Raw genomic sequence first — 27,544 nt, forward strand, 5'->3', positions numbered from 1 at the left:
GTAGGGGATACAGAAGCAGAACATCACATCTAGTAGAGTGTTTTGCTTGTGTGTGTGCATTTCCTTAAGTGGGAAGAGTCAGTGGAAATGGGGCCAGTGTATTAGGAAAATAACTGACAGCAATAAAACATACCAGCCAACTCAATGAACTTCCATGTGCCTCAGTTTCTTCCTCTATAATACAGGATAATAATAGCACCTACTTCCCAGGGGTGGTGTGAGAATTAAATGAAATATCTTTAAAAGCCATTGCAAACTTCATGTGCTATTACTGTTATCTATTATTGTTGTTGTTTGTTATTGTTATTATTTAATAGAACTACAAAGGTGAATAATAATATAAAGTAGACTGTGATAGATACAAAAGGGATTCCAAGGACACTAAGAAAACTGAAGCAAGACAGAGTATTTTTCACTTAAATAAGGAAAGCTTTTTCAGAGAGGGAAGTAAACTATCTGGATCCCAAAGGAAGGTCGTCTGGCGATGGTCTGGTAAGGACTCAGAAATAAAGAGGAAAAAAATCACAAAAACACCTAATCCAATGAATTATAAATAAAGTGTCTCATATCTTGTCAGGAAAGGTGGATGAATGTGTCTAAGTAGGTCCTGCTAATTTACAACATATTATTATAAAATAAATTTTTTTCTTCTAAAATGGGCTAATTCTCAGTATAAGAAACTACAAAAGAACAAAAAAGATTATTTTGTATCTTATCAAGCTGTATCTATATCAAGCTGTAAAAAATGAGGAAAGAAAATCAGTGAGTCTTACTCTTCCTCCATCCCCGCCCCAAAGTCCAAGAGAAGATAAAAGTCATGCCATTTCGTGACAAAAATAATCATTCCCAATCCTTTTTGTGCTAGGCCTCTATAAGGGTTTCTTCTGAGAGATAAAGCTATAGTTACATACTGTTGGACAGATAAATGTTCCTCAACATGGTACTACAATAACCCTTCACTAGACCTTTGCTTTATTTACACACACACACACACACACACACACACTCTATACATATAAAATTGGTAGATTTATACACACACACACATACATGTACACAATATACATATAAAATTGGTTTTCCTCAGTGCTTTAATAGATGCTATATCAGGTAGGTGTTTTTCAAAACAAGAAGTCCAAGAATGGATTTTTTCTATTTTTCCCTCACAAATGGTGATAGTGATCTCCAAATGCAGAGAGGATAGTGTTAACTTTGACCAGAAAAGTGAATAGGTATTTCTCTGCAAAAATGGAAGTACTCAAAGTAATTTTTCATTAACTTCAGATTTACAGACTACCAAATTCACAGAAGATTACTACCAATTAGGGAAATCGGTTTGGGAAATCGGTTTGGGAAATCTATGCAGCACAGATATTAAAAGGCAAAAATTCCACTTTTGTCAATGTATCTCTAAAGGAGAGAAAGTATGGTATGGTAAATAGATAACCAAAGCCCTGGGTTCAATTCCCACTTCTGATATTTTGCTGTGTGATCCTAGGAAAGTTACTTTACTTCTGAGGGTCCTAAGACAACTCTCCAAGCATATAAATTGCAAAAAAATTGCAAAGCTGCTTTAATAAATGGACATTCTTCAGATAGAGTTCTTTATTCCAATAAAATTATACACTAGGACAAAATATCTCCAAACTTCTCTGATTAAAAAAAAAACAACTTCATTTCAAGAAATTATGCAAAGAACATGAGATCACTATGCAAAGATGAAGATGAGCCATGCCAAGTGCCCAAATCACCAGGCTATTATATGCACATAAAAGAGAGATTCTAAAAACAAAGATCATTATTTAAAAAATTTAAAAATTAAAATTTAAAAATATGTATTATTACATATTGCACTTAAGTGCTCGGACAACCATATTTATTCCTAAAAGGGAATAAGGAAACCAAATCCCTGAATCTCATGCTTAATAAGCATGGGTACATCAGGAAGCTAAAAAAGCACCAGGGTTTGAGCTATAAGATGTCTAAAGTCTTTTGTAGATGTGGAATTCTATGAACTCAGACTTAGGGCATAAAATTTTAAATATTGAAGGAAAATTCACCACAAACATAACAATGTCTTGTGAAAAGCATGCAATATGCACATATCCCAAGGAAATCAAAGACAAAAAGAAAGGTCCCATAAGCAACAAAACATTCAGAAGTATTTTTTATGGTAGCAAAGAATCATAAACAAAGTCAATGCCTGTAGATTGGGGAATGGCTTAACAAAATATTAAAGAATATTACTGTGCTGTCAGAAATGATAAACATAAAGAATTTAGAGAAACCTGATAAGACCTTATGAATACAGAGTAAAGTAGGCAGAAGCAAGAAAAAACCATACAACATGACCACAAAAACATAATCTAAAAAAACTGCAACAAAGAAAATCTAAACCCTATATGATTATAATGACCAAGGCTGGTCCTTGGAGAGGAGCTGAGAAAATACATATCTCTCCCTTCACTGTAGAAGTAGAAGACCAATGGATGTGAAATATTGCATATAATGTGAGACAAGGTCCAAAGTCATTATGTTAATTCTGTTAAACTGGTTTTTTTTCCACTTTTCATTTTTGTTTCAGAAAGGTAGATCTCTGGGTGAGGAAAGGAAGAGATATTAAGAAATTACTGTGATGTAAAGACGAAATGCATTATAATAATAATAGCCTTAACATTCAAATTTTAAAATAGCAAAAAAAATTAAAGGAAAGCATGTAACAAAAACTAAACATACTACAAAACTCCAAAAGGAAAAGGAGAAAAAAATCAATCTAAGACCTTATTAAGGCACATACTCAACAAATACTTTGTGGAGACTAAGCAATACCACGGGAAGATAATGAAAGGATGCTTTTCAGGACCCCTACTAGGTAAATGAAATTTGTTTATCCAACTTTAAAATAAGTAATGTCACACCAAAGACTTACTGGTTCTGGTCAATATTAACCTAAAAAATACAAAGTATAAAATTCACAAGAATGTGACAATCTACAATCTATATAGACAAACCATGCTAATTACGTATTTTTAAATATTTCTTACTTGTTTGAGAATAATTGCTTGCTTGCAGAATTTCTGTGCTATGTTTGCAACCTGCTGTATTTTAGCAGGAATAACAAAGCCAAGTGCAGAGAGCTGACGTACTTCTCTCAAAAGAATCACCAACCGATCTGAATAGTGTACTTTTAGTGCTCCATCATTAGGATCCAACTCCATAATTCGACTATTAGCCTCAATGCTAAAATTAAAAGATTAATAATTTAAGTTTTCACATTTTATGTCTTCTATTTGACATACTCCTAGTAGATAATTGTGATTTGAGAAACAAAGTGCAAGTTCTGAAATACTTCACTGGCTTTACTTCAGTTACACAAATTCTTCAAATGTCATTTCATTAACCTAGACCATTAACTTAGACTCTTAAAAGATGAGTATCACATAGTTCTAAAAAGAAAATTTTCATTGTCTCCTCTCCTTTCTAAATACTAAGATTTCAATTTACTTACATGCCTTTTCCTTTAATTACTTTTGATTACTGATTATCGTCCTCCAAAACCCATCCTTCCTCTCTATTTCTCTATTTCTTCCAGGAATGTCACCATCCTTCCAGACGCACAAGTTCACAACCTCAGTCTTCCGCAATTTCTCACTCTTCCATACCTCATATATTCAGTTACCAAGTCTTATCCATTCACCTCCACACCTTTAGTATCTATCCCTTCCTTCTATTCACATAGCCACGCCACATTGCCTGGATTCCTTACCTGGATTATTCATCACTCCTTGCATGGATTACTGCAACGGCTTCCCTCTACATCTCCCTACTTCCAATCTCTTTCTACTGAAATCCATTCTCCATACAACTGAAAAAATTATATTCCTCAAGCATAGTTGTGAATGTCACTATCCTATGTAAAAATTCCAAGGGCCCCTATTATTTAGGATCATACACAAATATAAGACCTTTACAACTTGATTCCAACCTATTTTTACAGACTTACTATATATTACATACCGTAAGAGTTTAGCCAAGATTACTTTCTTGCTATTCTTCACATAGTACACATTCCATCCCAGCCTCTCTGCCAGTGGTTGTCCATCCTTCATGTCTAGAATGCAGTCCTCCCACCTCTTGATTCCCTAGTTTCCTTCAAAGATCAGTTTAAGCACCATCTTCTACAGGAGACCTTTCCTGATATGCCCAGCTGCCAGTGCCTCACTACAAAATGAACTTATTTTTTTCTATTTTATATATACTTACATATTCACATGTTGTATACTGACAGAATGTAAACTCCTTGAGAATATGGGTCTTTGCATTTTTATCTTCAAGTCCTCAGAACCTAGCATAATGCCTAGCATATAGTAGGCACCCTCCAGAACCTTGAGTACTGTCATCTGACCTATTGATGTGCCCTGAGGACCTCAGGCCTTGCCATCCATCCTGAAGCTGACCTCTCATGTATGAGTGATCCCTCTCACTTAGAGTGTGAGATCCTTAAGAGCGGGATCCTTCTTCTATTTGTATCCCTAGTGCTAAGCACAGTACTTAGAAGACAGTAAGCACTTAATAAGTGCTTTTTCACTCAATTCCCTTAAAAAATACTTATTGATTATATTAGTTCAGTTGGCCTGTGAGTAGGGTAGAGCCTTCAGCCATACACTCTCAAGTACTCAGATCCATCCTCTATAAACTTCTAGTCTACATTCTGGTCAAAAGGTTGTCTTCCATGTCTCAATTATACTAATAAAGTCATAGCCATAATTCTGACTCAAGCCTTCTATTTCCTCATTTCCTATTCTTAACATTTATACAAGACTGTAAGCTGCTAAAAAATGTAAGGTGTATGTGTTTTTAGTTTATTTTGTTTTGGACCATACCTGTGATTTCATCAGTGTGAAGAGGGTCCAGTGATAGGGGTTACCACCTTATCTGCAAGTCACAGTCATGGGGTAGACTTACGGACTGAGAGGTCAAGTGATTTAATCAGGGTCACCCAGTCAGTATATGTCAGAACAGGGACTGGAAGCTAAGCGTTCCTGACTCTGAGGTCAGCTCTATTATGCAACATGGGCCTCTCTTTCATTTACTTAATACACTCAAAACACAGAGCAAATATATGCTTAAAAAATTCTTAAGATGATGATCCAAACCAATTTTTTACACTAAGTGAGGACAGATTGTTAATAAACAACAAAACTGTTGTTCTGTGTCTACACCAGGGATGGGGAACCTGCAGCCAGGATTTAGATTCAGTCAAAAGGCAGTACTTAAGGATCTAGAAGGCCACATGTGGCCTCAAGGCTGCAGGTTCCCCACCCCTGATCTATGCTCACAGGAAGTTGGTTTCCCCTGAAACAAATGGAGCTGGTCCTCTACCCTCACATTCTCACCTGGTCAGCTAGCATTTATTAAGTACCTATTGCACACAGGCCACTGTGCTAAGCACTGAGGATACAAAGAAAGTAAACACAAAAAAGCCCTGGTCTCTAAGAGCTCACAGTCAAATGGAAAAGCTCATATTCTCGAGCTTTTCCTCATATTCATTCTCATATTCTTCATTTGAGGATGAGTTCCAGGGAAAAGAGGCAGGGAGCTAGTGAATATAGCACTATAGCAATCCTCCCAAGTATTCCCTGGTCCTTCATCTTCCCTCAGTCCAAATTTTCATGTATTAAGAGAATAGTTTTTAAATTTTTTTATTCCTCTTCACTCAAGGTTGCTACCTTTGGACTGAGTTGAACAGTGAGGCAGGTTAAATAACTATTATTCTACAGGTCTCCACAATCATTGCAAGGGAACCTAAAAAAAACTCTCTCATACCTTTTTGTGGAAAAACATACCATCCAGATAAAATCCCTCATTTCTGCAAGTAATAGCTTAAGTTTTTTTAAAAAATGAATCAAAGATTAATGGCGTAAAAAGTCAATCTCCAAAACACTTTTTATAATTTAGACTATTTATACTTACCATAAGCCTGATCTGGAATCTGATAAGCCTGACTGAATATCCCTTGACCAGTCATCAAATTGTTCTTGTTCATATAATTTAAACTGCTCTAAGAGATCATCAGCGCTTCGATGAAAAGACCGAAAACCTGACAAGTCAAATAAAAGAGCTTCTGCAATCTTGATTGTATCATCCACCTTAAAAGTCAAATTTATAAGAGTTACAAAAATGAATTTGAATTCTAACAAGATTCTAAACAATTGTGAGCCTGATTCTCTCTGACCAGTGAATCAAAGATTGGTTTCTCATACAAATACAAACAAAGTTCCCTGCATGATTGCATAAAAAAGTAGAAACATCTCAGGCACTTCTTTGCTCCTAAAGAGTTAATATTTCTTAATTTCAAGTTTGGAGCCAAGGTCATGGTAAGGTCAGATCCAGATATGTATGTGTCCTCATCAATTTCCATGGCATGCCCCCAATATTAGCCTATCTCCCCTTCTAACTGTGCACTAAGTACTTTAGCCCCTCAGTATGTAAGCCTCTGATAAAATCAGGAAAAAAACAGAAGGAGAATTCTCTCCTCAGTGACCTTCTTGCAGAGTATTGTCACATTCTGCAGCTACAGGGCCAGATTCAGACTATTTGTACAGAACCCCAGAAAAGAAAAACCACAATAATTATACCTATCTAGCCTTACAGCCCTTTGTTCTTACTAATAATCTAAGATGTTCATCATCAATTAATATGTACTGAATGTGAACCATATGCAACACAGTGTACTGCATACTGACAGTCCTCAATGTTCTCAGATCAATCTGGAAGTAATCAGAGGATCTTTAAAAATGGCAAATTGTTGCTAATGCCTTAAGTGAGTACCAGTTACATTTTGCCCTTCCATTATTAACTTTCAACCTAACATGAAACTATATAGTTTGAAAAAGACATAAATTTTGTCCTTGCTGCTGAAAAGGAAATTTAAAGAAAAACGCTTATTTTCAGTAAGTATAAAAAGATGTCTAAGTGTAGTCACACAAGGGGAGCTAAAAGGCAATGACTGAGGACAAACAGAAGAGAAGCAAGAGATTCTTTTACATTCATAATGCCCTTAGGCTACATGGCAATTTCTTCTAAATGAGAAAAAAAAAATCAAAGCTCATACAGCAACTCTTTCTGCACGTATCTCAAATTTCTGAGTGTGACTGATCCCTCTTTCAAACTCAGGAATAATTTTAAGAGGGAAAATAATCAGTTATGTGGTTAAGCTAATTTTATTGCATTTTAACTGTAATATTTAACTGCCTATTCTACATTCTTAAAATTACTAACACTTTTAGTAAATATGCCTCAAAACACATTAAAACTAATACCTTTAATTCCAGCTGACGGACCCAAACTATATTATTAACAACTTCTGAAAGATTTTTGCCTGCTAATGGCCCAGTTACTTCACCAGGAATGCCGTGACATCGATTATCAAAGTCTGTTCGAAAATCTGAAAATAAAGCAATATGACGATTTCATAATTTACCATAATTCAAAATAATGTTAGTCATAGACATATAAATGTTAACATGTACTACTCTTCCCAAATGCAACCAGTCAGGCAAAGGAGGTAGAAATATACAAAAATACTTCAAAAAAAACTATTAACTATACAAAAATCATCTTTTTTAAGTTTTCACCTTTGACTGAGTCCATAAGTCTTGCCAATAAAGTTTCTCTTTCCAAAATCAATTCCTTGCTTATAGTTGGACGTTTTACCAGCTCTTTATATTTCAAAAATGCTTGGAGAAGCTAAAATTAAAAAAGAATTAATTTGAGAAAACTTACTTATAAGTATTTAAATGACACAAATTAACATTTCTGAAAGTAGTAAAAAGAAAATCTTATATGAGAAAGTAGGGAACCATACCTGTTGTGGACTGTCTTGAATTTCTGAGATATAATTTTTCAATTTGCCTGCTATCTTTTGTTCTGCTGGTCCAATAATTTTCTCATATTGTGAGACTGCAGCTTTCCACAAAGGCTAAAACCAATAAATTAATTTGTTAGGTTACAGTACATAATGATTCACCATTAAAAAAAAGCAAGCTAAAAAGTGTACATCTAATACACACATATATAGACATGAAAAAAACACATACCTCTGTGTAGGGATTATATTGTAAGGGATTCAGACCAGTAAAAGGTTCAAATACTCTAGTAAGGCATATAATTTTCTCTTCACTAGCAGGTAAAAAATAGATAAGTTTTTCATGAATTGTCCTAATTGCCAGGACCTGAAACAAAGCATTAAACAAAAACACAGTTTATTTATTTTAATGACTGTTTTAACCAGTAACACAAGTATTCCATTATTCTCATAGATACAGTCTATATTGCAGCCAAATTCACTGTTTCTGGGAATACCCCATGCTCTTTCCCACTATCTGACATCTATAAATGCTATACCCTCCACCTAAAATGCCATTCTCCTCCTATCTTTATCTGTACAAATTCTATCCCTTTTCAGCAGTTCAAATGCTACTTCTCCCATTTAGTTTTTCCTGCTACCACCAACAAATAGTTCATTTACATGTTTTAATTACAAAGCACTTTTCTTATAACAACCCTATGAGGTTAGTCGTATTATATTCATTTTTACACCAAGATTTAGGATCCAAGAAGTTAAATTGGATAGAGTCAAATGGATTCAAACTCAAACTTCTAATTCAGTGCTTTTTCCAACCGGACATGACTTGAATAAGAAAAAGACAATCTGGCTGCCCTTGATGTGTTTAACTCACCAGGCCCACAAGAACTATATCCTAGGTTACTTAAACAACTGGCAGATGTAATTACTGGGCTACTTACTGTCCATGATCACTGAACGAGAGCAGAGAATGGCAGAGGTACCATAGAATTGGAGAAGAGCAAAGGTTGTGCCAATTAAAAGAAAACTTGGAAAATGGAATTTGAAAACTATAGGTCAGTGACCTTGTCTTTGATTCCTGGAAAATTCTGGAATGTATTAATAGAGGCATGATTAGTGAACTCTAGAAAAGAAAGTAGAGGTGATCACAAAGAGTCTCACCATGGCTTCATCACCTCTCATGCCAAATTAAGCTCATTTCTTTTTGTGTGAATCAGGGAAATGGCTATAAATACAATAGTCATAATAAGAGGGTAACAGTAATAGTAATAATGATATTTAGCATTCTAATGGATTACTGTGGGTATTTCTTCCAAACGAGGCAGATTCACATCATTCACACAGATTCACAACATTCACATCTAACCAGCTGGGATGATTTTTGTACATGTCCCATAGCTCATGATGGGCTTCGCCCAACACTCCTGGGAACTTCCTTGAGTTTTCTTTACATAAAAAGAATACCATGGAACATACAGAAATACCCAACATTCTTGTCACAACCAGCTTATTTTCTCTTTCAAATATACTAATTTCTTTATTGACAACCTTTACACAACTTCTTGTTTCTTGTTTACAATACGTTGCTTTCTTAAAGGTCTTCATTAAACAAGCTCTCTCATGCATATGTCAAAAGTATAAAAAACAACCTGGAATGGGCCATGACCATTACTATTCATATCAAAGATCCTCAATAAACCTAGTGAGCAGACACCAGGAATGTCTAGTGATTAGCTGAATATAGGTCAAGTGATTTGTGGCTTTTTATATAAAGCAGAAAGGCACCATTCTAGGAGAACTCAGCTCTTCACCTTTTCCTTTGGAAGAGGCAAGAGCGCTTTTTTTCTTGTTGATGGTGTTTGCTTTTTTGTTTTCTCCTCTCTTGTTTCTCCAACTAGAAGCAATAATGTTGACTTGCATCAGCAGCAAATGTCCATAAGAGACCTATGCCCAACCTGAGAGGGGAATTCAAGGATGTTCCTTTCAGAACTCTAACCTTCTTGCAGAAGATGGGAGGAATCTGAATTATCTAGGTGGCTTGACCTTGGAATCTAACCTTCAAGAAGAAACAGGAGACTTCCAGAGCAGCACCAATTTTGAGAGTAGTTTCAGGGGCAAATCCAACTACAAGTTAGAGACTCTCTCAAGAATGAGTAGTCTGAGAGCCCCAAGCACTAGATTTCTTAAAGAGAAATCTTCTGATGCATCTTTGGAAAAGGGAAAAGACTAGCTACTTGGTTCCTATAGAGGATTAGATCCTACTACAAGGGCAAAGCTCACCAAGAATTCACTTACGGAGCATAAGAGGGGAGGCTTCTGCTGGTACTAGATAAGGGTGAATGTTCCTTCTAAATGAGCAGCTAAGTGGTACAGTGGATAGAAAGCTGGGCCTGAAGTCAGGAAGATTCATTTTCCTAAGTTCAAATCTGGCCTCAGACCCTTACTAGCTGTGTGACCCTAGGCAAGTCACTTAACTCTGTTCACCTCAGTTTCCTCATCTGTAAAAATGAACTGGAGAAGGAAATGACAAACCACTCAAGTATCTTTGCCAAGAAAACCCCAAATGGGGTCACGAAGAGTCAGACACGACTGAAACAACTGAACAACAAAAATAAGGAACGATGCAGTCTCCAAAAAACTTGGCTGTAGAGAGATATGGGGTTATGGGAATAATAAAAATTGTCATATAGTGCTTTAAGGTTTATAGAGCACTTCACATACATTATCTCTATAGAGCCTGACAACAACCCTGAGAGAGAGGTACTACAACAATAATAATATATCACCACTCTAGGGAAACAGAGACTCAGAAGAGTGACTTGACTTTCTGCCCTCTCTGGTATGGCTGAACTGGTCTTCTCTTTGTTCCTCACACATGACTCCATCTCCCATCTCCATACTTTTGCACTGGCTTCCCCCACGCCTGCCATGCTAGGCACTCCTTTCTCATCTCTGTCTAAGAGAACCTCTTACTTTCTTTAAACCCAGCTCAAATAGCACCTTTTACTTGAAGCCTTTCCTGAACACTCTCCAACTGCTAGTGCTCCTCCTCCTAAACTACCTTATAATTTTTTTTATTTATTCTGAATATACTTATATATGTATATGTCTCCCCAAAAAGAGTGTACATTCCCTGACAGCAGGGACTATATTATTTTTGTTTGTATGCTAATAACCTAGCTTAGCACATTACCTGGTGCCTGGTAAGTGTATAAGAAATGATTGTAAAAAAAAAAAAAAGAAATGATTGTAGATTAATTGGTTCAGGTGACCATGGTCACAAAGCCAGTAAGCTTTGGATGTAGAATTTGAACTCACATCTTTCCAAACTCAAGACAACCACACTATATACCATTCCATGCTGCTCCTAGATTTTAACAAAACATTTCAAAAATCTCTCATGTATTTCTTGTGCACAAAATAGAGATATCTGCTAGAGTACAGTTAGTGGATTCCAAATTAGTTGAATGACTGTTCCAAAAGACCATACTTTCCATTTGGAAGGAGGATTGCCAAAAGAGTCCCCAGTCAACCTATGCTTGGCACTGTGAAGTTTGATATTTTTAATCAAGGGCATGCATAAAGGCATTCTTATTAAGTATGCAGATAATATAAGGCTGGGAGAATAGCTAACCTGTTAAATGCCAATCATAAACAACAAACTCTTAACAGGTTAAAATACTGGGCCAAATCCAATAATTTCATTTTAATATGGATGAAAGATACTCTTATACTTGGATTCCACCCCAACTTCACAAGTACAATATGGGGAAGGAATGGCAAGATAGCAGTTCACCTGAAAAAGATCTGAGCATTTTTATAGGCTGCAAGTATACAGTACGATAAGGCAACCAAAAATGTAATGCAAGTTTAGCTGCGTTCAGAGAAGTAGAATTTGCAGAATCAAGAAAGTGAGGTTCTTACTCTGTTCAAAATTGACCTGAAATATTTTGTTCAGCTCTGGTTGCCACCTTTTAGGGATGGCCAGTAAAAAAGGCCCAAAGACAAGAAAAGGAGGAGCACATAAGAGGAATAATGAGAAGGCAAATTTGACTGGAACACAGAGTACAGGAAGGGGAGTAAGGTCCAAAAAGACTGGAAAAATTGGTTGAAACCAAGTTGTATGAGGTTTCCAAAGCCAAAAAGAAGAGTTTAATTTTTTATCCTACAGGCAACAATGAGCCCTTGGAGCTTATTGTACAGAGGAGTAACCTGACCAGATGTGCACTTAAAGGAAAACTGCTTTGGCAGCTGAATGGAAAATAACTGGAAAGCAAAGAGACTTGAGGCTTGCTTCCCAAACACAGATTTCAGGCAGACCTGGCAATTAAGGAATAATTTGAAGATTGTGGAAATTACTTTCATTTATACATAAAATGCCCCCCCCAAAATAAGGTAATTGAATCTATGTAGCATTTGAAATAGTATATGGGAAAAGTCACCCAGATCACTGAAAGCCTGCACAACAGTCAATGAAAAACATGCATACATCCATAGCCCACATAGAAATTACTAAAAACTTTAATGATTCCACTTCATCATCATTAAGGTTCACAGACACTGATACCTCCTTAAGACGTTTGCCAAGTTTGTCAAGAGATTCAGGGAAATATTTCTCGTTTTTCCAAGGATGAGGGACATAACGTTGCCACATTTGCCCAGTTAGATGATTACAAGCTACTACCCATTGTTCACAAATAGTAATCCCAGATTTCAGGTTATCTTTCACAAGATGAAAAGGATCTTCCCAGATGTTCAGAGTTCCCAACTTTTTCTGAACAAACCTTCCAAAAGAACCACCTGAAAACAACATAAAACATCTTATTCTTAAAAGATATTCTAGGTAGTTTTCTTAACTATACCACAAAAATTTTACAAAGGACATTTTGATATCAGATATTAAAATCTACCTAAATTTAATTATCACTAAAACTTAAAGAAATTTTTTATGTAGAAACTAAAATTAACAGAATACATAAATGCCTAAAATTTTAAACAATTCAAGTAGGATTCATTTTAATCAAAATAATTTAGAGTAAAAACTTAGATTAAAATAGATTTCTAGCAACAACTTAATTAAGCCTTCTTCAACAGTACCTATTATATCTAAGAGATGTAGCATGCGAGCTTCAGGGTAATGTTCATGCTCTGTTTGTCTCCATACATCATCAACAGCATCTCGGGTAGTCTCCACTAAGTCTACAACTTCCAATAACGAAAGACTGTCCAAATTATAAAATTCCTAAAAAAAACAGAATTTTTAAAAAGAAAAGATCAGATTCATAGATTAAGGAATAACTGAAAGGGGAAGTCAATATTTGAGGCCCTCTGCCTATTTAAGCCTACCTTCATTTCTTTTAATTACCTGAGCTAGAACTACCACTACTCAAGCAGACCACACCTTTTATGATACAAGGGTAGCATCAACATTACTATTGTGCAAATATGCACTGTTTTTAAGGAAAAGGTTAAAGAAAATATTTCAAAAACTCAAAATAAGTCTACCTAAATAAGAGATAATTTGTTTTTTAAAAATAAAATAAGTAGGTGGTGCAGTAGATAGAGCCATTGGGTGGACTCACGAAAATCTGAGTTCAAATCTATCCTCATACACTTGCCGTGTGACTCTGGGCAAATCACTTACTCTGTTTGCCTCAGTTTCCTCATCTGTAAAATGAGGGTGATGGTAATACCATCTCCCTCCCAGGGCTGTAATGAGCATCAAATAGGGTAACATTTGTAAAGTGCTTAGCACAGTGCCTGACACATAGTAGGCACTATATAAATGCCAGTTATTATTATTACTATTATTATTATCATTATTAAAATTGCATTAGCATACTTAAAAGAAAATTTCCATGGCTCAAGTCCAAGATATCTTCTACCATGAGAAGAAAAAGAACCTGATGGCCCAGTAAAGAGAGATTTGATCTTTCAAGAAAAACTTCCAACCTCACTCTATGTTGCACTATTCCCAATGACTCTAATAGTGGCAGATGCTCTAGAATACACCTACGAACAGTTGACAAGAGACTGAGCCCTTCAAAATTAAGCAGGCCCCACCTCAAGAAAAATACAGCCATGCAGTCATTTTACTACCTGTAGTAAAAATGAATTCATCTACCAAGTTTGGTGTCGGAGCAACACAGTTCTCAGGTTTACCAAGAACTGTACCATTTTTAGATGTCAGTGGTCTGGGTTACTGGGAGAAGGATGCCGAGCTTCCTGAGAACACGTCGTATCCTGTAAACCACCCAACGTCTTTAACATTTGTTGTTGCTGTTCATTCATTTCAATCGTATCTGACTCTTCACGACTCCATTTAGAGTTTTCTTGGCAAAGATACCGGAGTGGTTTTACATTTCCTTCTCCAGCTAAGTTTACAGGTGAGGAAACTGAAGCAAGCAGGGTTAAGTGACTTGCCCAGCTAGTAAGCATCTGAGGGCAGATTTGAACTTGGGAAGATGTACCTTCCTGGCTTCAAGCCCAATGCGCTAATCACTAGGCCACCTCCCTTCCCCAGCTTTAACCTACCTAGCCTGAAATACATACCTTTCTCTCCTACTTTTTATTCTGTGACCTTATCAACAACCCCCCGCATGCCTGACTCCTGGTCAGCCACATCTATGCCTATTATCTGCCTTCCCTTCCACACCCTCAACAGCCTAGCACTGACTTGATTCTATTTATCCAAGCCATAAACAAAGCAAAAATCTTGTTTTACCATTTTGGACACTGTAATACAGAAACCAGGACAAGGTTTATTTATTAAATGTCAAGACACAAAAAATTAGTTCTCTTGCTTTGGAAATACTTGTAAGATAAGAACTAGAATACACCACCACGGGTACTGTGCTTCTTTGACAATGTGCTATAGATAGAAAGATATTTATGATATTTATTTTTCGCGTTTGCAAAGTAACCTGATATGAGAAATGTAATTTGAGTTACTTCAACATTTTATAACTTTGAAATAAACTATTTGGTTTTAGTATAGAGTTAGAATAAGAAAACCTAGGATTGAGTCTCAACAGACATTCCTAAGCCAAAGAATTGTGGGCAAATTCCTTAATTCTCCATGTCTTAATTTCTTTGTGGATAAAATAGCAATCATACTACTCGTACTATCTCCCTTACTCTGTAAACCATAAAGATCTATAGAAATCTTAATCATTACTCTTGTTCTCTTAGAAAAATTTATATTAAGTAACATCAAAATAAGAGCTCAATTCTGACAATGTTGCTAATTACCATCACATAAAATTTATATCATTATATGTTTATGCTATGATTATATTTTCCTATGGGAGAAAAATATTTTATGTCATGAGTAATTAAAGTAGGTATATAATGATTGCTGGCATTTTTATAGTGCTTTAAGGTCTATAAAGTACTTTATAAATATTATCTCATTTTAGCCTGATAACAATTCTACAATGCAGGTGCTATTATTATCCCCATTTCTGAAGCAGAAGTTAAATGATTTGTCCAGGGTAACACAAGTATTGTGTCTAAGGCCAAATTTGAATTTAGGATTCCTGACTCCAGGTCTGCCACCTACCTGTTTGCCTTCTCTTCTCTCACTTCTCTCACTTCTCTCTCTTCTCTCTCTCTCTCTCTCTCTCTCTCATTTCTCTCTCTCTCTTCTCTCTCCTCTTTTCCCTCTACTCTGTCTCTGTCTGTCTCCCCCCTTCTGTCTCTCTGTCTGTGTGTATATAATTATATAAATTTGTAATTTTATACATACACACACATATATATCTACACATATATAATTACAATGAAATTCCTAGTTTCCTTCAAAACTCAGTTCAAGTACCACCTTGTACATAAAATCTGTCCTAATGTCTACCAGCTACTAATACCTTCCCTCCCAATATTTGCCTATATTAACTTTTGACATATTCTACGTGTTGCCTTCCTCATTAGAATGTAAGCTTCTTGAGAACACAGAATGTTTAAATTTTGTTTTTGTATCCCCAGCACTTAGTATGGTACCTAGTACATAGTAGGTGTTTAACAAATTCTTTCTGATTGCTTGATTTGACTTTATCTAATTGACTTTATCTAATTCACATAGATAATTGTATTCCCTCCAGTTGTTTAGTAGATGTTTATAGGTTCATAGGCTCATAACTTTAGACTTGAAAAAGATTTTAAAGACCATCTAGATTGGTCTTTAATTTAACAGTCTAGATCTGTCACCAAGGATTGATAAACTGTAACCCACAGGCAAAATCCAGCCATTTATATGGCTTACAAGTTAAGAATAGTTTTTACTAAAAGTAAAACTATGTATATGTATATGTGTGTATGTATGTGTGTGTGTGTGTGTATATATAATTAATAAAACTTATTTCTGCTAAAAATAAGTTTTAGTTATACAAACTAAGTAAAAATCATTCTTAGCTCAAGAGCTATACACAAACAGGCAGCAGGTTAGATTTGGCTCATAGGCACTAATCTGCTAATCCCTGAATTGTCCAACCTCTTAATTTTATAGGTGAGAAAACTGAGGTCTAGAAATGTTACTCAAGGTTACACAGGCAGTGACAGAAGCAGGATTCAAGCTTATTAGCTTCCCTGACTCCAAACCAATGCTCTAATATTCTCTTATGTGATTTTAAAGTATGTCCACTTTTGCCTTCCTTACAGCACTATATTATTTAATCACACTTCTGGGGAATTTTATGTGACTTGAATACAACCAAGAGGTTAATTTATATAACAACAACAACACTGTAAAGACAAACAACTTTAAAAGATTTCTAAGAACTCAGATCAATGCAATGACCAACCATATTTCCAGAGGCTCGATGATAAAAAATATCACACATCCCCTGACAGAGAGGTGAAGGATTAAAAATACAGAATAAGATTCATATTTTTGGACATGGACAATGTGGAATTCATTTTTTTTTGTTTGACTATGCACATTTGTTACAAGAACTTTATTTTTTCCTTTTTTTCCAGTGGGGAGGAGTTGGGAGAGAGAGGAAAAAAATGCTTGTTAACTGAAAAAATATTAATCTTAAAAAGTATAATAGTTACTAGGATTTAAATGTCAACTTTAAAAGTCTGATTAAAACAATCATTCCAGCACATGATCCAATCAATTTCAAAGGTATACTCATAAAATATGTACTTGGTAAATCCAACAGTACTTGAGGATTTTGCTTGAACCAGTCTCATGATGTTTTTTAAAACTAAGGCAGAGGTTTTTCTATTATATTATAATTTGTTTCCAATAAATATATTAAGTAAATTTATTTTCCTAATAAATTTGCACACTGTCATGCATTGTCCAGCTTATATCTAGTTATCTGTTTCTCCTACATAAATTGTGCCCTGAATTGTTTGCATGGAACCTGAAAAACAACATATCAAGTAAACATACTCTTGCAACTGCCTCAAAAAGTTCTTTAAAATAAGTGGCTCTTTCTTTGTTCATCTGTTTACTTCCACGATGTGCTTGCTCTATCCAGAATTGGAACTCATCACTTGGTGTAAGAATACCTAATACATAAATTAGAAAGGAGAAAAAAGAAGAATTAAAGAATCATCATGAGAAAAAAAGACCACCAGAAAACAACTAGTTAATTCCCTGATTTTGGTTAAATTTGGAACTAAACCATTCTTTGGGTATGCAGAACTACTACAACCTTTAAAATGTATTTAAAAAGAGTTTACACAATCTTTACTTACAACATGAGAATTGTTGCTGGGGTCTAACTTTAATCCCAGCAAGCTCTATTTAGATTTACAGTGAAAAGGGCAGCAGCTATGTGGCACACTGGATAAAGGCTCTGGAGTCAAGAGGACCTGAACTCACATTCAATCTCAGACACATATGAGCTATGTTACCCTGGGCAAGTCACTTAATCCCGACTGCCTCCAGAGACAAAGACAGAGACAGAGATAGAATGATTTACAGTGAAATATTATATATGATTTTTAACAACAATGCTACACACAGTCCACATATCAAGCTCACACATCCACTACAGCCTCTAAACATTTTTATTCTGATAAATTCTTAAGTGGACAAACTTGTGCTTCCAATATAAATATATTCCAACATAAATAAACATATCGCAAACCTATCCTTCTAAAACTTAATTTCTATTTGATTCTAACCCCTTTTTCCAATTGGAAATTTTTTTTTAATTAGCATTCAAATGAAGTTAGAATTAACAGTGAAAATTTACTTAAAATAGCTATAGGTAATCATGAGTAAACTTAATTTTAAATTGTCTCCAGAACTTACTGACTCTTTGCCAGCAAATTAGGTGCATTCAATCTTTCAGACCAATCAGGATTCAAAAAAAATCTATCTTATTACCAAGGTGTGACTTATGCAAGGGGAAGAATGGCACCTATTAATTTCAATAATGATCTTTAAATTAAGCATCTAAACGTAAGGCATTTCTTCTTTCAGAAAAGTCACAGACCAAAAATTAGATACCTTAAATTGGAACATTAGTTGTTCATATGAACAGTAATTATCTCTAGCTGGAGGTGAAACAATAAACTAAAATGCATTTTAAGACAAAGGTTTTTGACTCATAGCTCTACAAAATCCACATGACATTTCAATTTTTATGAATTACATACACACAGATATTGAAAACTAAATTCACATTTTTTCCCAAACCCACACAGTGACACCTTAAATACAGTTAAATTTAATAATGAGCTTGAAATCAGTGAGGTTTCATCAGTCTAGAAAGAGTTCTGCAGAAAAAGATAAGAATGGATTAATGAAAGGATCACTGAGATGTGCCTAAATTAAGCTTCCATGCGTACCTCGTATGTCATCTTCCTTGAATTTCATTTTTGATAAATTAGTATCTGATCTTCGTAGCACAATACCCAACCCAGCTTCTAACTCACTCAAAAGATTCTGGAGTTTGGGATCAAAATTTTTGCTCCATTCTTGATCCTAAATAAAAACAAGTAATGGGAATTATTAGATATGCTGCTGTTAAAACATCACACTCTCTTAAAACCAAAAAAAAATTATATTCAGTTTTTCTTAGCTGCATATTGTTGTTGCTGTTTTAATTTTTTTTTATTTTTCAATTAACAAACATTTAAATTTCTCTTTCCAAACTTCTCTCCCTCACTGGAAAAAAGAAAGGCTAGATCTGCATAACAAATATACATAATCAAGCATAACAAATTTCCACACTTTCCAAATCCAAAAATATATGTCTACATCTCGAGTCCATTCTAGCAGGTGATTAACAAGTACTTACTGACACCTCCCCTTTCTCAGCAGGGAGGTGGCATGAAGACTATGAAAGCAAGTACAGTCCCTGCATCACCTGGCATTCCTTAAATGTTTTTATTATAAAGAAAGGGACAGGAGTAAAATAACCAAGGGCAAGAATAAAATTTCAAAAATATTTTAAAAGCTTATTAAAATGACTTGAACATAGGATCATATATTTAATTAGCAGAAATAGCCTCAGAAGCCACCAAGCTTAAACCCCTCATTTTACAGATGAGGTAACTGAAGTGCAGTTATTTGCCCAGGGTTACACAATTAGCAAGGATCTAAAGTGGGATTTGAACCCAAGTTGTCCTGTGGCTTATGCCTTTTCCACTATACTACACACAATCAACTCCAAGTTTAAAATTTTCCTCAATTACTATGTGACTGTGAAAAAATTCCCTTAAACTCACAGTATCTTACTTTTCTTATCTGCAAAAAGGGAATGATAATAATACTATAACTACCTACCTCAAAAGAGAATTATGAGGAAAGTGCCTTGAAAATTTTAAACTATTCTATAAATGTAGGTCTTAGATATGTATATACATGTATATATTTACAGGCATGTGTATTGTTAATGTATTGTTAATACAATTTGAAGATCTTCCCATCCATTAATAGGCCCGTGTGACCTGCTTGAGTCACATGGAAGCCTGAGTCACATAAGCTTGTGGTGGGAGGAGCTTGCTGAACTGGTGGGGCAGGAAAGGAGGAGCAGAGCTGAGAGGAAGTGAGGCCGACCAGTCAGAGCTGAGAGAGAGAGAGACACAGAGAGAGCAGCAGCTAGTGTGAGAGCCAGGGCATGATTTTGCTTGAGGGTGTTCATTTGTGGGAAGGCCCTAACAGAGGGAAGGGTTGGGGATGGCAGTGCCCCCTGTATTGCTAATGTGTATAGATTTCTTTGTTGCTATGATGGATTTGGCTTCTTGGTGTTTTAATGAATGTTTTGGTTCTGCCTTCAATGAAGAGAGTCTGTTATAGTTTGCGAATCAGAATTACGCCAGCCGCATCACATTGGCACTAAAGCATGCATACATGAAAACATGCATGTGTGTAGATTCATACATGTATGTATGTATATATATGTGTGTGTATATATATGGCAAAGATATCTGTGTCTGCATATGTGTATGTACATGAGGGCATGTGTATATACACATGTGTGTATGTATACATATGTGCATACATGCATGTATACATATGTACGTGTATGTGTGCCATTGTGCATGTGCATATATGCGTGTATGTGTGCCTGTCAGGACCTATAGTTTCCATTTGGCTTTCTAGAACTATATATATAGATATAAATATATAGATATAGATATATCTAGATACATCTAGATATATCTATCTAGATAGAGATAGGGATACATATGCATGTTATATATACATATATATATGGACACACATACATATACACATATATACATATGTACACACACATCCTTAGAACATTTCTACTAAAAGGACATTCTCATCCATGATTTAGCCTTTTGGATAATATTTACTATAAAGAGGGAAATTTTCATTTGAGGTTTCCCCCATTTCTCTATCTGGCAATGTAAATTTTACCTTAAAAACTAACTATGATAGAGGTGAAAATTCAAATATAAACTGAAATAACAGCTATTAACAATGATCAAAATGCTTAAATATCTATCATATTCCAAAAGTGTATTTCTCAAATTATCCAGCTACTAACAGAGCCTGTAAAAGGAGAGGGCCTAAACTCGTCATTACATTGTTCTAGGGAATTCAGGCTATAGTCTCAGAGAGTTGCCTGGAGGACTCAGAAAACACTCTGCTCTGGGTCACAGAGCCTATATGTGTCAGTACTTGAACCCAGGTTTTCCTGGATTCATTTTCACCACTCTCTCCACCACGTCACACAGCCTCTCAATGGAGAAAAATGGTAATCTTATAACCATTAAAGTATATTACTCACCTTTAGCAACATTGGTGCAAATACTTGCCTTACTGCTTGATAAAGGGAATTAATAGGTGAATCTAACATAGATGACACAAGAATATTATTATGCACATTATCTTCTGTAATAACTTCAGGTCGAAGTTTAAAAAACACCAACACTTTGTCTTTTGTGTCTCCAACATCAATCTAAAGGGATCAAAGAGAAGAGTTGTATCAGCAAGGCAAGATTCATGACCTCAAAGATGACCATGAACATGCCTATGTAGATCGGAATCACAAAGCATAAGAGATTCTCTAGGTAGAAGGCAAAGGAAGTATAACATTTATTTAGACACCAGAGGATCAAACCCCAAGACCAATAATTCCAATTCAACATAGCAGTAATTGTATTCCAAAACCAGTAATTCCATCTCAATGTAACAACAAGAAAATTATAACACAGTATTATAGCAAGGAACCAAGTCATCCTGTAACCTTCCCCCCTGCTGGGGCTTCCCCATAAACACTCATGAATCCCAACTGTCTGCTTGCCTGCTTCCTCTCCCCCCTCTGTTCTCTGGTCTCTGCAGCTCCCTGGTTTCCACTCTCCACCCTGCACTCTCTCTATATCTCTGTCAACTCAGAGTTCTTACTCCTTCTCCTTGGGCTGAATTCTGAATCCTGATCTTACAATGGCTACCTTCTGGGTATATATACTCTTTTTAGGGTCCAAGGGCTTCACGCCCAATCAGCAAAAGGGTGTAAGCCTAGGGCTTGGTAGTAAGTAAAGTGTGTAGGCCTGCCTACAAACAAACCTTTAATCAAGCTGCCCTTAACTGACCCCATCTGAGGTATTAAATGAGCAGCAAAGATATTTAATCACTGATTGGCATCACAAGAGTTTAAATATGTTCATAGTTATTGTATTTTGAAAAAATATTTTCTGGGGGGGGGGGCGGAGCCAAGATGGCGGCTGGTAAGCACGGACTAGAGTGAGCTCCGTACCCGAGTCCCTCCAAAAACCTATAAAAATGGCTCTGAACCAATTCTAGAACAGCAGAACTCACAGAACAGCAGAGGGAAGCAGGGCTCCAGCCCAGGACAGCCTGGATGGTCTCTGGGTGAGGTCTATTCCACATGGAGCTGGGAGCTGGGAACGGAGTGGAGCAGAGCCCAGCCTGAGCAGCGTGGACGATCCAGACCAGAAGCCGGGCGGAGGGGGCCCTAGCGCCCTGATTCAGTGAGCTGCGGCAGTTACCAGAACCCTCGACCCACAAACACCAAAGACTATGGAGAAGGTTAGTGGGAAAAGCTGCGGGAGTGGAAGGAGTTCGCGGTTTGGCTTCCAGCCCCGGGGGCAGCGGAGGTGGGGCAGCTACAGCTGTTGTTACTTCCGGCTCCAGGCCCACCTGGTGGGAGGAATTAAGTGGCGGATCAGAGCAGGAGTGCAACAGCCTGCTGAAGATCTAAGCCCAGTCTGGACTGGGGGTCCTTGGGGAAGGAGCAGTGGTGCGGCTCTGACAGAGCTGGCACCTCCCCCCCAAACGCAGAACATAGAACTCGTAAGTCTACAAGCAGTCATACCCCACTGAAAAACTCAAGGGTCAAGTTAGTTGGTTGGGAATATGGCCAGGCAGCGAAAACGCACCCAGATTCAGTCTCAGACTTTGCATTCTTTCTTTGGTGACAAAGAAGACCAAAACATACAGCCTAAAGAAGACAACAAAGTCATAGAGCCTACAACCAAAGCCTCCAAGAAAAACATGAACTGGCCCCAGGCCATAGAAGAACTCAAAAAGGATTTGGAAAAGCAAGTTAGAGAAGTAGAGGAAAAATTGGGAAGAGAAATGAGAAGGATGCGAGAAAACCATGAAAAACAAGTCAATGACTTGCTAAAGGAGACCCAAAAAAATACTGAAAAATACACTGAAGAAAACAACACCTTAAAAAACAGACTAACTCAAATGGCAAAAGAGCTCCAAAAAGCCAATGAGGAGAAGAATGCCTTGAAAGGCAGAATTAGCCAAATGGAAAAGGAGGTTCAAAAGACCACTGAAGAAAATACTACTTTAAAAATTAGATTGGAGCAAGTGGAAGCTAGTGACTTTATGAGAAATCAGGATATTATAAAACAGAACCAGAGGAATGAAAAAATTGAAGACAATGTGAAATATCTCCTTGGAAAAACCACTGACCTGGAAAATAGATCCAGGAGAGATAATTTAAAAATTATTGGACTACTTGAAAGCCATGATCAAAAAAAGAGCCTAGATACCATCTTTCAGGAAATTATCAAGGAGAACTGCCCTGATATTCTAGAGCCACAGGGCAAAATAGAAATTGAAAGAATCCATCGATCGCCTCCTCAAATAGATCCCAAAAAGAAATCTCCTAGGAATATTGTTGCCAAATTCCAGAGCTCCCAGATCAAGGAGAAAATACTGCAAGCAGCCAGAAAGAAACAGTTTGAGTATTGTGGAAACCCAATCAGAATAACCCAAGATCTGGCAGCTTCTACATTAAGAGATCGAAGGGCTTGGAATGCGATATTCCGGAGGTCAATGGAGCTAGGATTAAAACCTAGAATCACCTACCCAGCAAAACTGAGTATCATGTTCCAAGGCAAAATATGGAGTTTCAATAAAATAGAGGACTTTCAAGCTTTCTCAGTGAAAAGACCCGAACTGAATAGAAAATCTGACTTTCAAACACAAGAATCAAGAGAAGCATGAAAAGGTAGTCAAGAAACGGAAATTGCAAGGGACTTACTAAAGTTGAACTGTTTTGTTTATATTCCTACATGGAAAGATGATGAGTATGATTCATGAGACGTCAGTATTAGGGTAGTTGAAGGGAATATGCATGTATATATATATATATGTTTATGTATATATATAAGTGAATGTGTATGTATGTATATATCTATGTGTATATGTATGTATGTGTATATATATATGTGTGTGTTTATATGTGTGTATATATATATATATGTAAAAGAGAGAGAGCAGACACAGGGTGAGTTGAAGATGAAGGGAAGATATCTAAAAGAAATAAAATGAAATTAAGGGATGAGAGAGTAACATACTGAGAGAGGGAGATAGGGAGAGATAGAATGGGGTGGATTATCTTGCATAAAAGTGGCAAGAGGAAGCAGTTCTATGGGAGGAGGGGAGAGGGCAGGTGAGGGGGGAATGAGTGAACCTTGCTCTCATCAGATTTGGCCTGAGGGGGAATACCATACATACTCAGTTGGGTATCTTACCCCACAGGAAAAAAGAGGGAGGAAGATAAAAAAAAAAAAAAATAAAAGGCGGGGGGGATGATGGAGGGGAGGGCAGATGGGGGTGGAGGTAATCAAAACAAACACTTTGGAAAGGGGACAGGGTCAAGGGAGAAAATTCAATAAAGCGGGATGGGTTGGGAAGGAGCAAAATGTAGTTAGCCTTTCACAACATGAGTATTGTCGAAGGGTTATACATAATAATACATGTGTGGCCTAGGTTGAATTGCTCAACTTCTTAGGGAGGGTGGGTGGGAAGGGAAGAGGGAAGAGAATTTGGAACTCAAAGTTTTAAAATCAGATGTTCAAAAACAAAAAAAGTTTTTATATGCAACTAAAAAATAAGATACACAGGCAATGGGGCATAGAAATTTATCTTGCCCTACAAGAAAGGAAGGGAAAAGGGGATGAGAGGGGAGGGGGGTGATAGAGGGGAGGGCTGACTGGGGAACAGGGCAACCAGAATATAAGCCATCTTGGAGTGGGGGGGAGGGTAGAAATGGGGAGAAAATTTGTAATTCAAAATGTTGTGAAAATCAATGCTGAAAACCAAATATGTTAAATAAATAAATTGCATTTTAAAAAAAAGAAAAAATATTTTCTAAACTCTATGTAATCATTATATCCCTTAAAGTAATAAGTAGGTTTAAAATAAATAAAATTCAAGAGTCAATCTATTTCTGCTCCTAACAAACCTGTGTTTGTGAAATTTAACCCTTCTTTTTTATATATAACTATATATGAGCTGTTAATTTCATCTTTTTATAGAATCCTTAATATGGAAACTCCCTCTACCAAAGCAGATCAGCAAACCCTCTCTAATTTTCTTTGACAGTATTAGAAAGTTCCCAGGAATTACAGATCCCTACAGCTAGAGCTAGAGAGGGACTCAAGCCATCTGGCTTCAAATGAGGGGCAACCCCCTCATTTGAAAGAAAGGGAAACTGGGAGGTAATAAGGTTGGCCCAAAGTCACAAAGTTGTTGAGCATTAAGAATCAGGACTCAAACTGGGGACCTCTGGATGGAGAGTTGGCATTCTCTGCCCTGGTCACAAAGCTATCATCTCTATGCCATGCTACCTCTCCATCTCAGTATATATTAGATATTATCAAACCAGAATAAATGCTGTGCACATTTTCTCCTCCTTTCAGTCGATTGTATAACTCTGAAAATGTAATCTACTCTAGAAAATCACCTGCTAAAAGCCTTTCCCCTTCTCAGATTTTCATCAAGCATATCTTCAATTTCTACATACACTATTCTCAAATATTTTATAGATGTAAAAAATCAGGTGCAGATCACAAAAGCATGTCCTCTTAGTTGCCTTTTTAAAGTCTGTGACCTTTTTTATTCTTTAAGAATCTTTCCCTTGAAACTCATTCCTTAAGGCTTTTAAATTTTTGTCATCTCCCAACAGATTTCCTGTGGATATATTTAGTCATATCCAGCCTCTCCTGCCAACTTCATTTTCTTAAGTGTCACATCAGATACTTAAGTAGTAGAGCCCAGATGTGGCAGACCAATCAATCATTTATTATACACCTATTATGTGCTAGCCAGTGGTGCTGCGGATACAAAGACTAAGATGAAATAGCCCTTGCCCTCAAGGAGCTTATAAATGTGGGGGAAGGGAGGAAAACAGACATATAAGTACATGCAAGTTCCATTCAAGACAGACATCAGATAAATCTTGGATAAGAAGGTACTAGTATAGCCCAGAAGTCAAAGAAAGGGCCTCTGCAGAAGAATGGTACTTGAATTGAGTCTTGAATGAAGCCAGGGATTCCAAAAGGTAAAAATGAAGGAAAGGCATGGGGGACAGTAATACAAAGAAGTATGAGAAATCAGTGACGTTAATGAGAAACAGCAACAAGGTCAGTATGAAAGAGTGGAATAATGTGTAAGGAGATCAGAAAGGTAGGAAGAAGCCAGATTGTGCAGAACTTCAACTGTCAAACGTAAGGGTGTGCAGAGAGGTAACAGGGAGCCAGTGAAATTTATACAAGGCAGGGGGAGATTATATGGTAAAATCTTTAAGAAAATCACTTTGGCAGCTGTGTGAAAGATAGACTGGAGTGGGGAGAGGCTTAAGGAAGAGAAGCCATTTGGGAATGTATAGAAATAGTTAAGCAAGAAATAATGGGGTCCTGAACTAAGAGGTTGCCTATGTGAGTGAAAAATTTCAGAGATCTTGAAGGGGGAAGAAAAATGACAAAACCAGGTAATAGACTGGATATATGGGATGAGTGAGAGAAGTGAAGGATGGCTTGAAGTATGTCAGTGTCAACAGTAATAGGGAAGTGAGGCAGAGCCAAGATGGCAGAGTAAAGGCACAGACTCACCTGAGTTCTCCCCAAAACCCCTCCAAATACCTTTAAAAATTACTCTAAACAAATTCTAGAGCAGCAGAACCCACAAAAAGACAGTGAAACAAATTTCCAGCCCAAGACAACTTGGAAGGTCAGCAGGAAACATCTGTTGTACCAGGGTGAGAGAAGAGCACCAGCACAAAGCCCCAGCAAACCCAGAGCAGGCTTCACGGTGACAGAATTACTGGTAGCAGTGGTGGTTTCCAGACTTCTCAGCCCACAGACACTGAGAAGGTCAGCAGGAAAGGTCTGTTGTACCTGGGTGAGAGTGAAGTGCAGTCCAGTGCAGGCCGTACCAGCACCGCCACAGCCACAGCAAACTAGGAGCAGGCATTGGGAATCAGCAGCAGCTGGGGCAGCTGCAGCTGAACTGTGTACAAAGTAACAGCAATACTGTAAGATGATCAGATGTGAATGACTTAGCTATCCTCAGCAATATAATGATCCAAGATAACTCTGAAGGACTTATAATGAAAAATGCTATCCATCTCGAGAGAAAGAACTGATGGTGTGTGAATACACATTGAAGCATACTTTTTTTACTTTATTTTTCTTGAGGTTTTATTTTTTCTTGTCTATTTTCTTTCACAACATGACTATTAAGGATATGTTTTGCGTGGCTACACATGTATAACCTATATCAAATTGCTTGTCTTCTCAACGAAGGTGGGTGGGGAGGGAGGAGGGGAGATAATTTGGAACTTAAAGTTTTAAAACAAATGTTAAATAGTGTTTTTACATGTAACTGGGGAAGAATATAATACTAAATAAAAGCTAAAAAAACAGTAATGGGGAAAGTCTGTTCTAGACATGCTAAGTCTGAAATGCCTATGGATATTC

At 36.7% G+C, this 27,544-nt stretch overlaps 1 protein-coding gene across 2 annotated transcripts in view; it reads right to left on the reverse strand.

The window, feature by feature from the left end:
• DYNC2H1 (dynein cytoplasmic 2 heavy chain 1) overlaps positions 1 to 27,544 on the reverse strand; it is a 414,726-nt gene that overhangs the window by 371,621 nt on the left and 15,561 nt on the right. For both annotated transcript variants that reach the window (XM_036745232.1, XM_036745230.1), the window contains exons 2-12: positions 21,091 to 21,261; positions 18,674 to 18,809; positions 17,265 to 17,383; positions 12,965 to 13,109; positions 12,435 to 12,667; positions 8,100 to 8,234; positions 7,868 to 7,981; positions 7,638 to 7,749; positions 7,323 to 7,447; positions 5,974 to 6,149; positions 3,045 to 3,240 (exon numbers count right to left, since the gene is read on the reverse strand). In XM_036745232.1, the coding sequence (XP_036601127.1) occupies positions 3,045 to 3,240; positions 5,974 to 6,149; positions 7,323 to 7,447; positions 7,638 to 7,749; positions 7,868 to 7,981; positions 8,100 to 8,234; positions 12,435 to 12,667; positions 12,965 to 13,109; positions 17,265 to 17,383; positions 18,674 to 18,809; positions 21,091 to 21,261 (1,662 nt within the window). The remainder of the gene's footprint in view (positions 1 to 3,044; positions 3,241 to 5,973; positions 6,150 to 7,322; positions 7,448 to 7,637; positions 7,750 to 7,867; positions 7,982 to 8,099; positions 8,235 to 12,434; positions 12,668 to 12,964; positions 13,110 to 17,264; positions 17,384 to 18,673; positions 18,810 to 21,090; positions 21,262 to 27,544) is intronic.

The sequence above is a fragment of the Trichosurus vulpecula genome, chromosome 2 (assembly GCF_011100635.1).
Source record: "Trichosurus vulpecula isolate mTriVul1 chromosome 2, mTriVul1.pri, whole genome shotgun sequence".
Classification (NCBI taxonomy): domain Eukaryota; kingdom Metazoa; phylum Chordata; class Mammalia; order Diprotodontia; family Phalangeridae; genus Trichosurus; species Trichosurus vulpecula.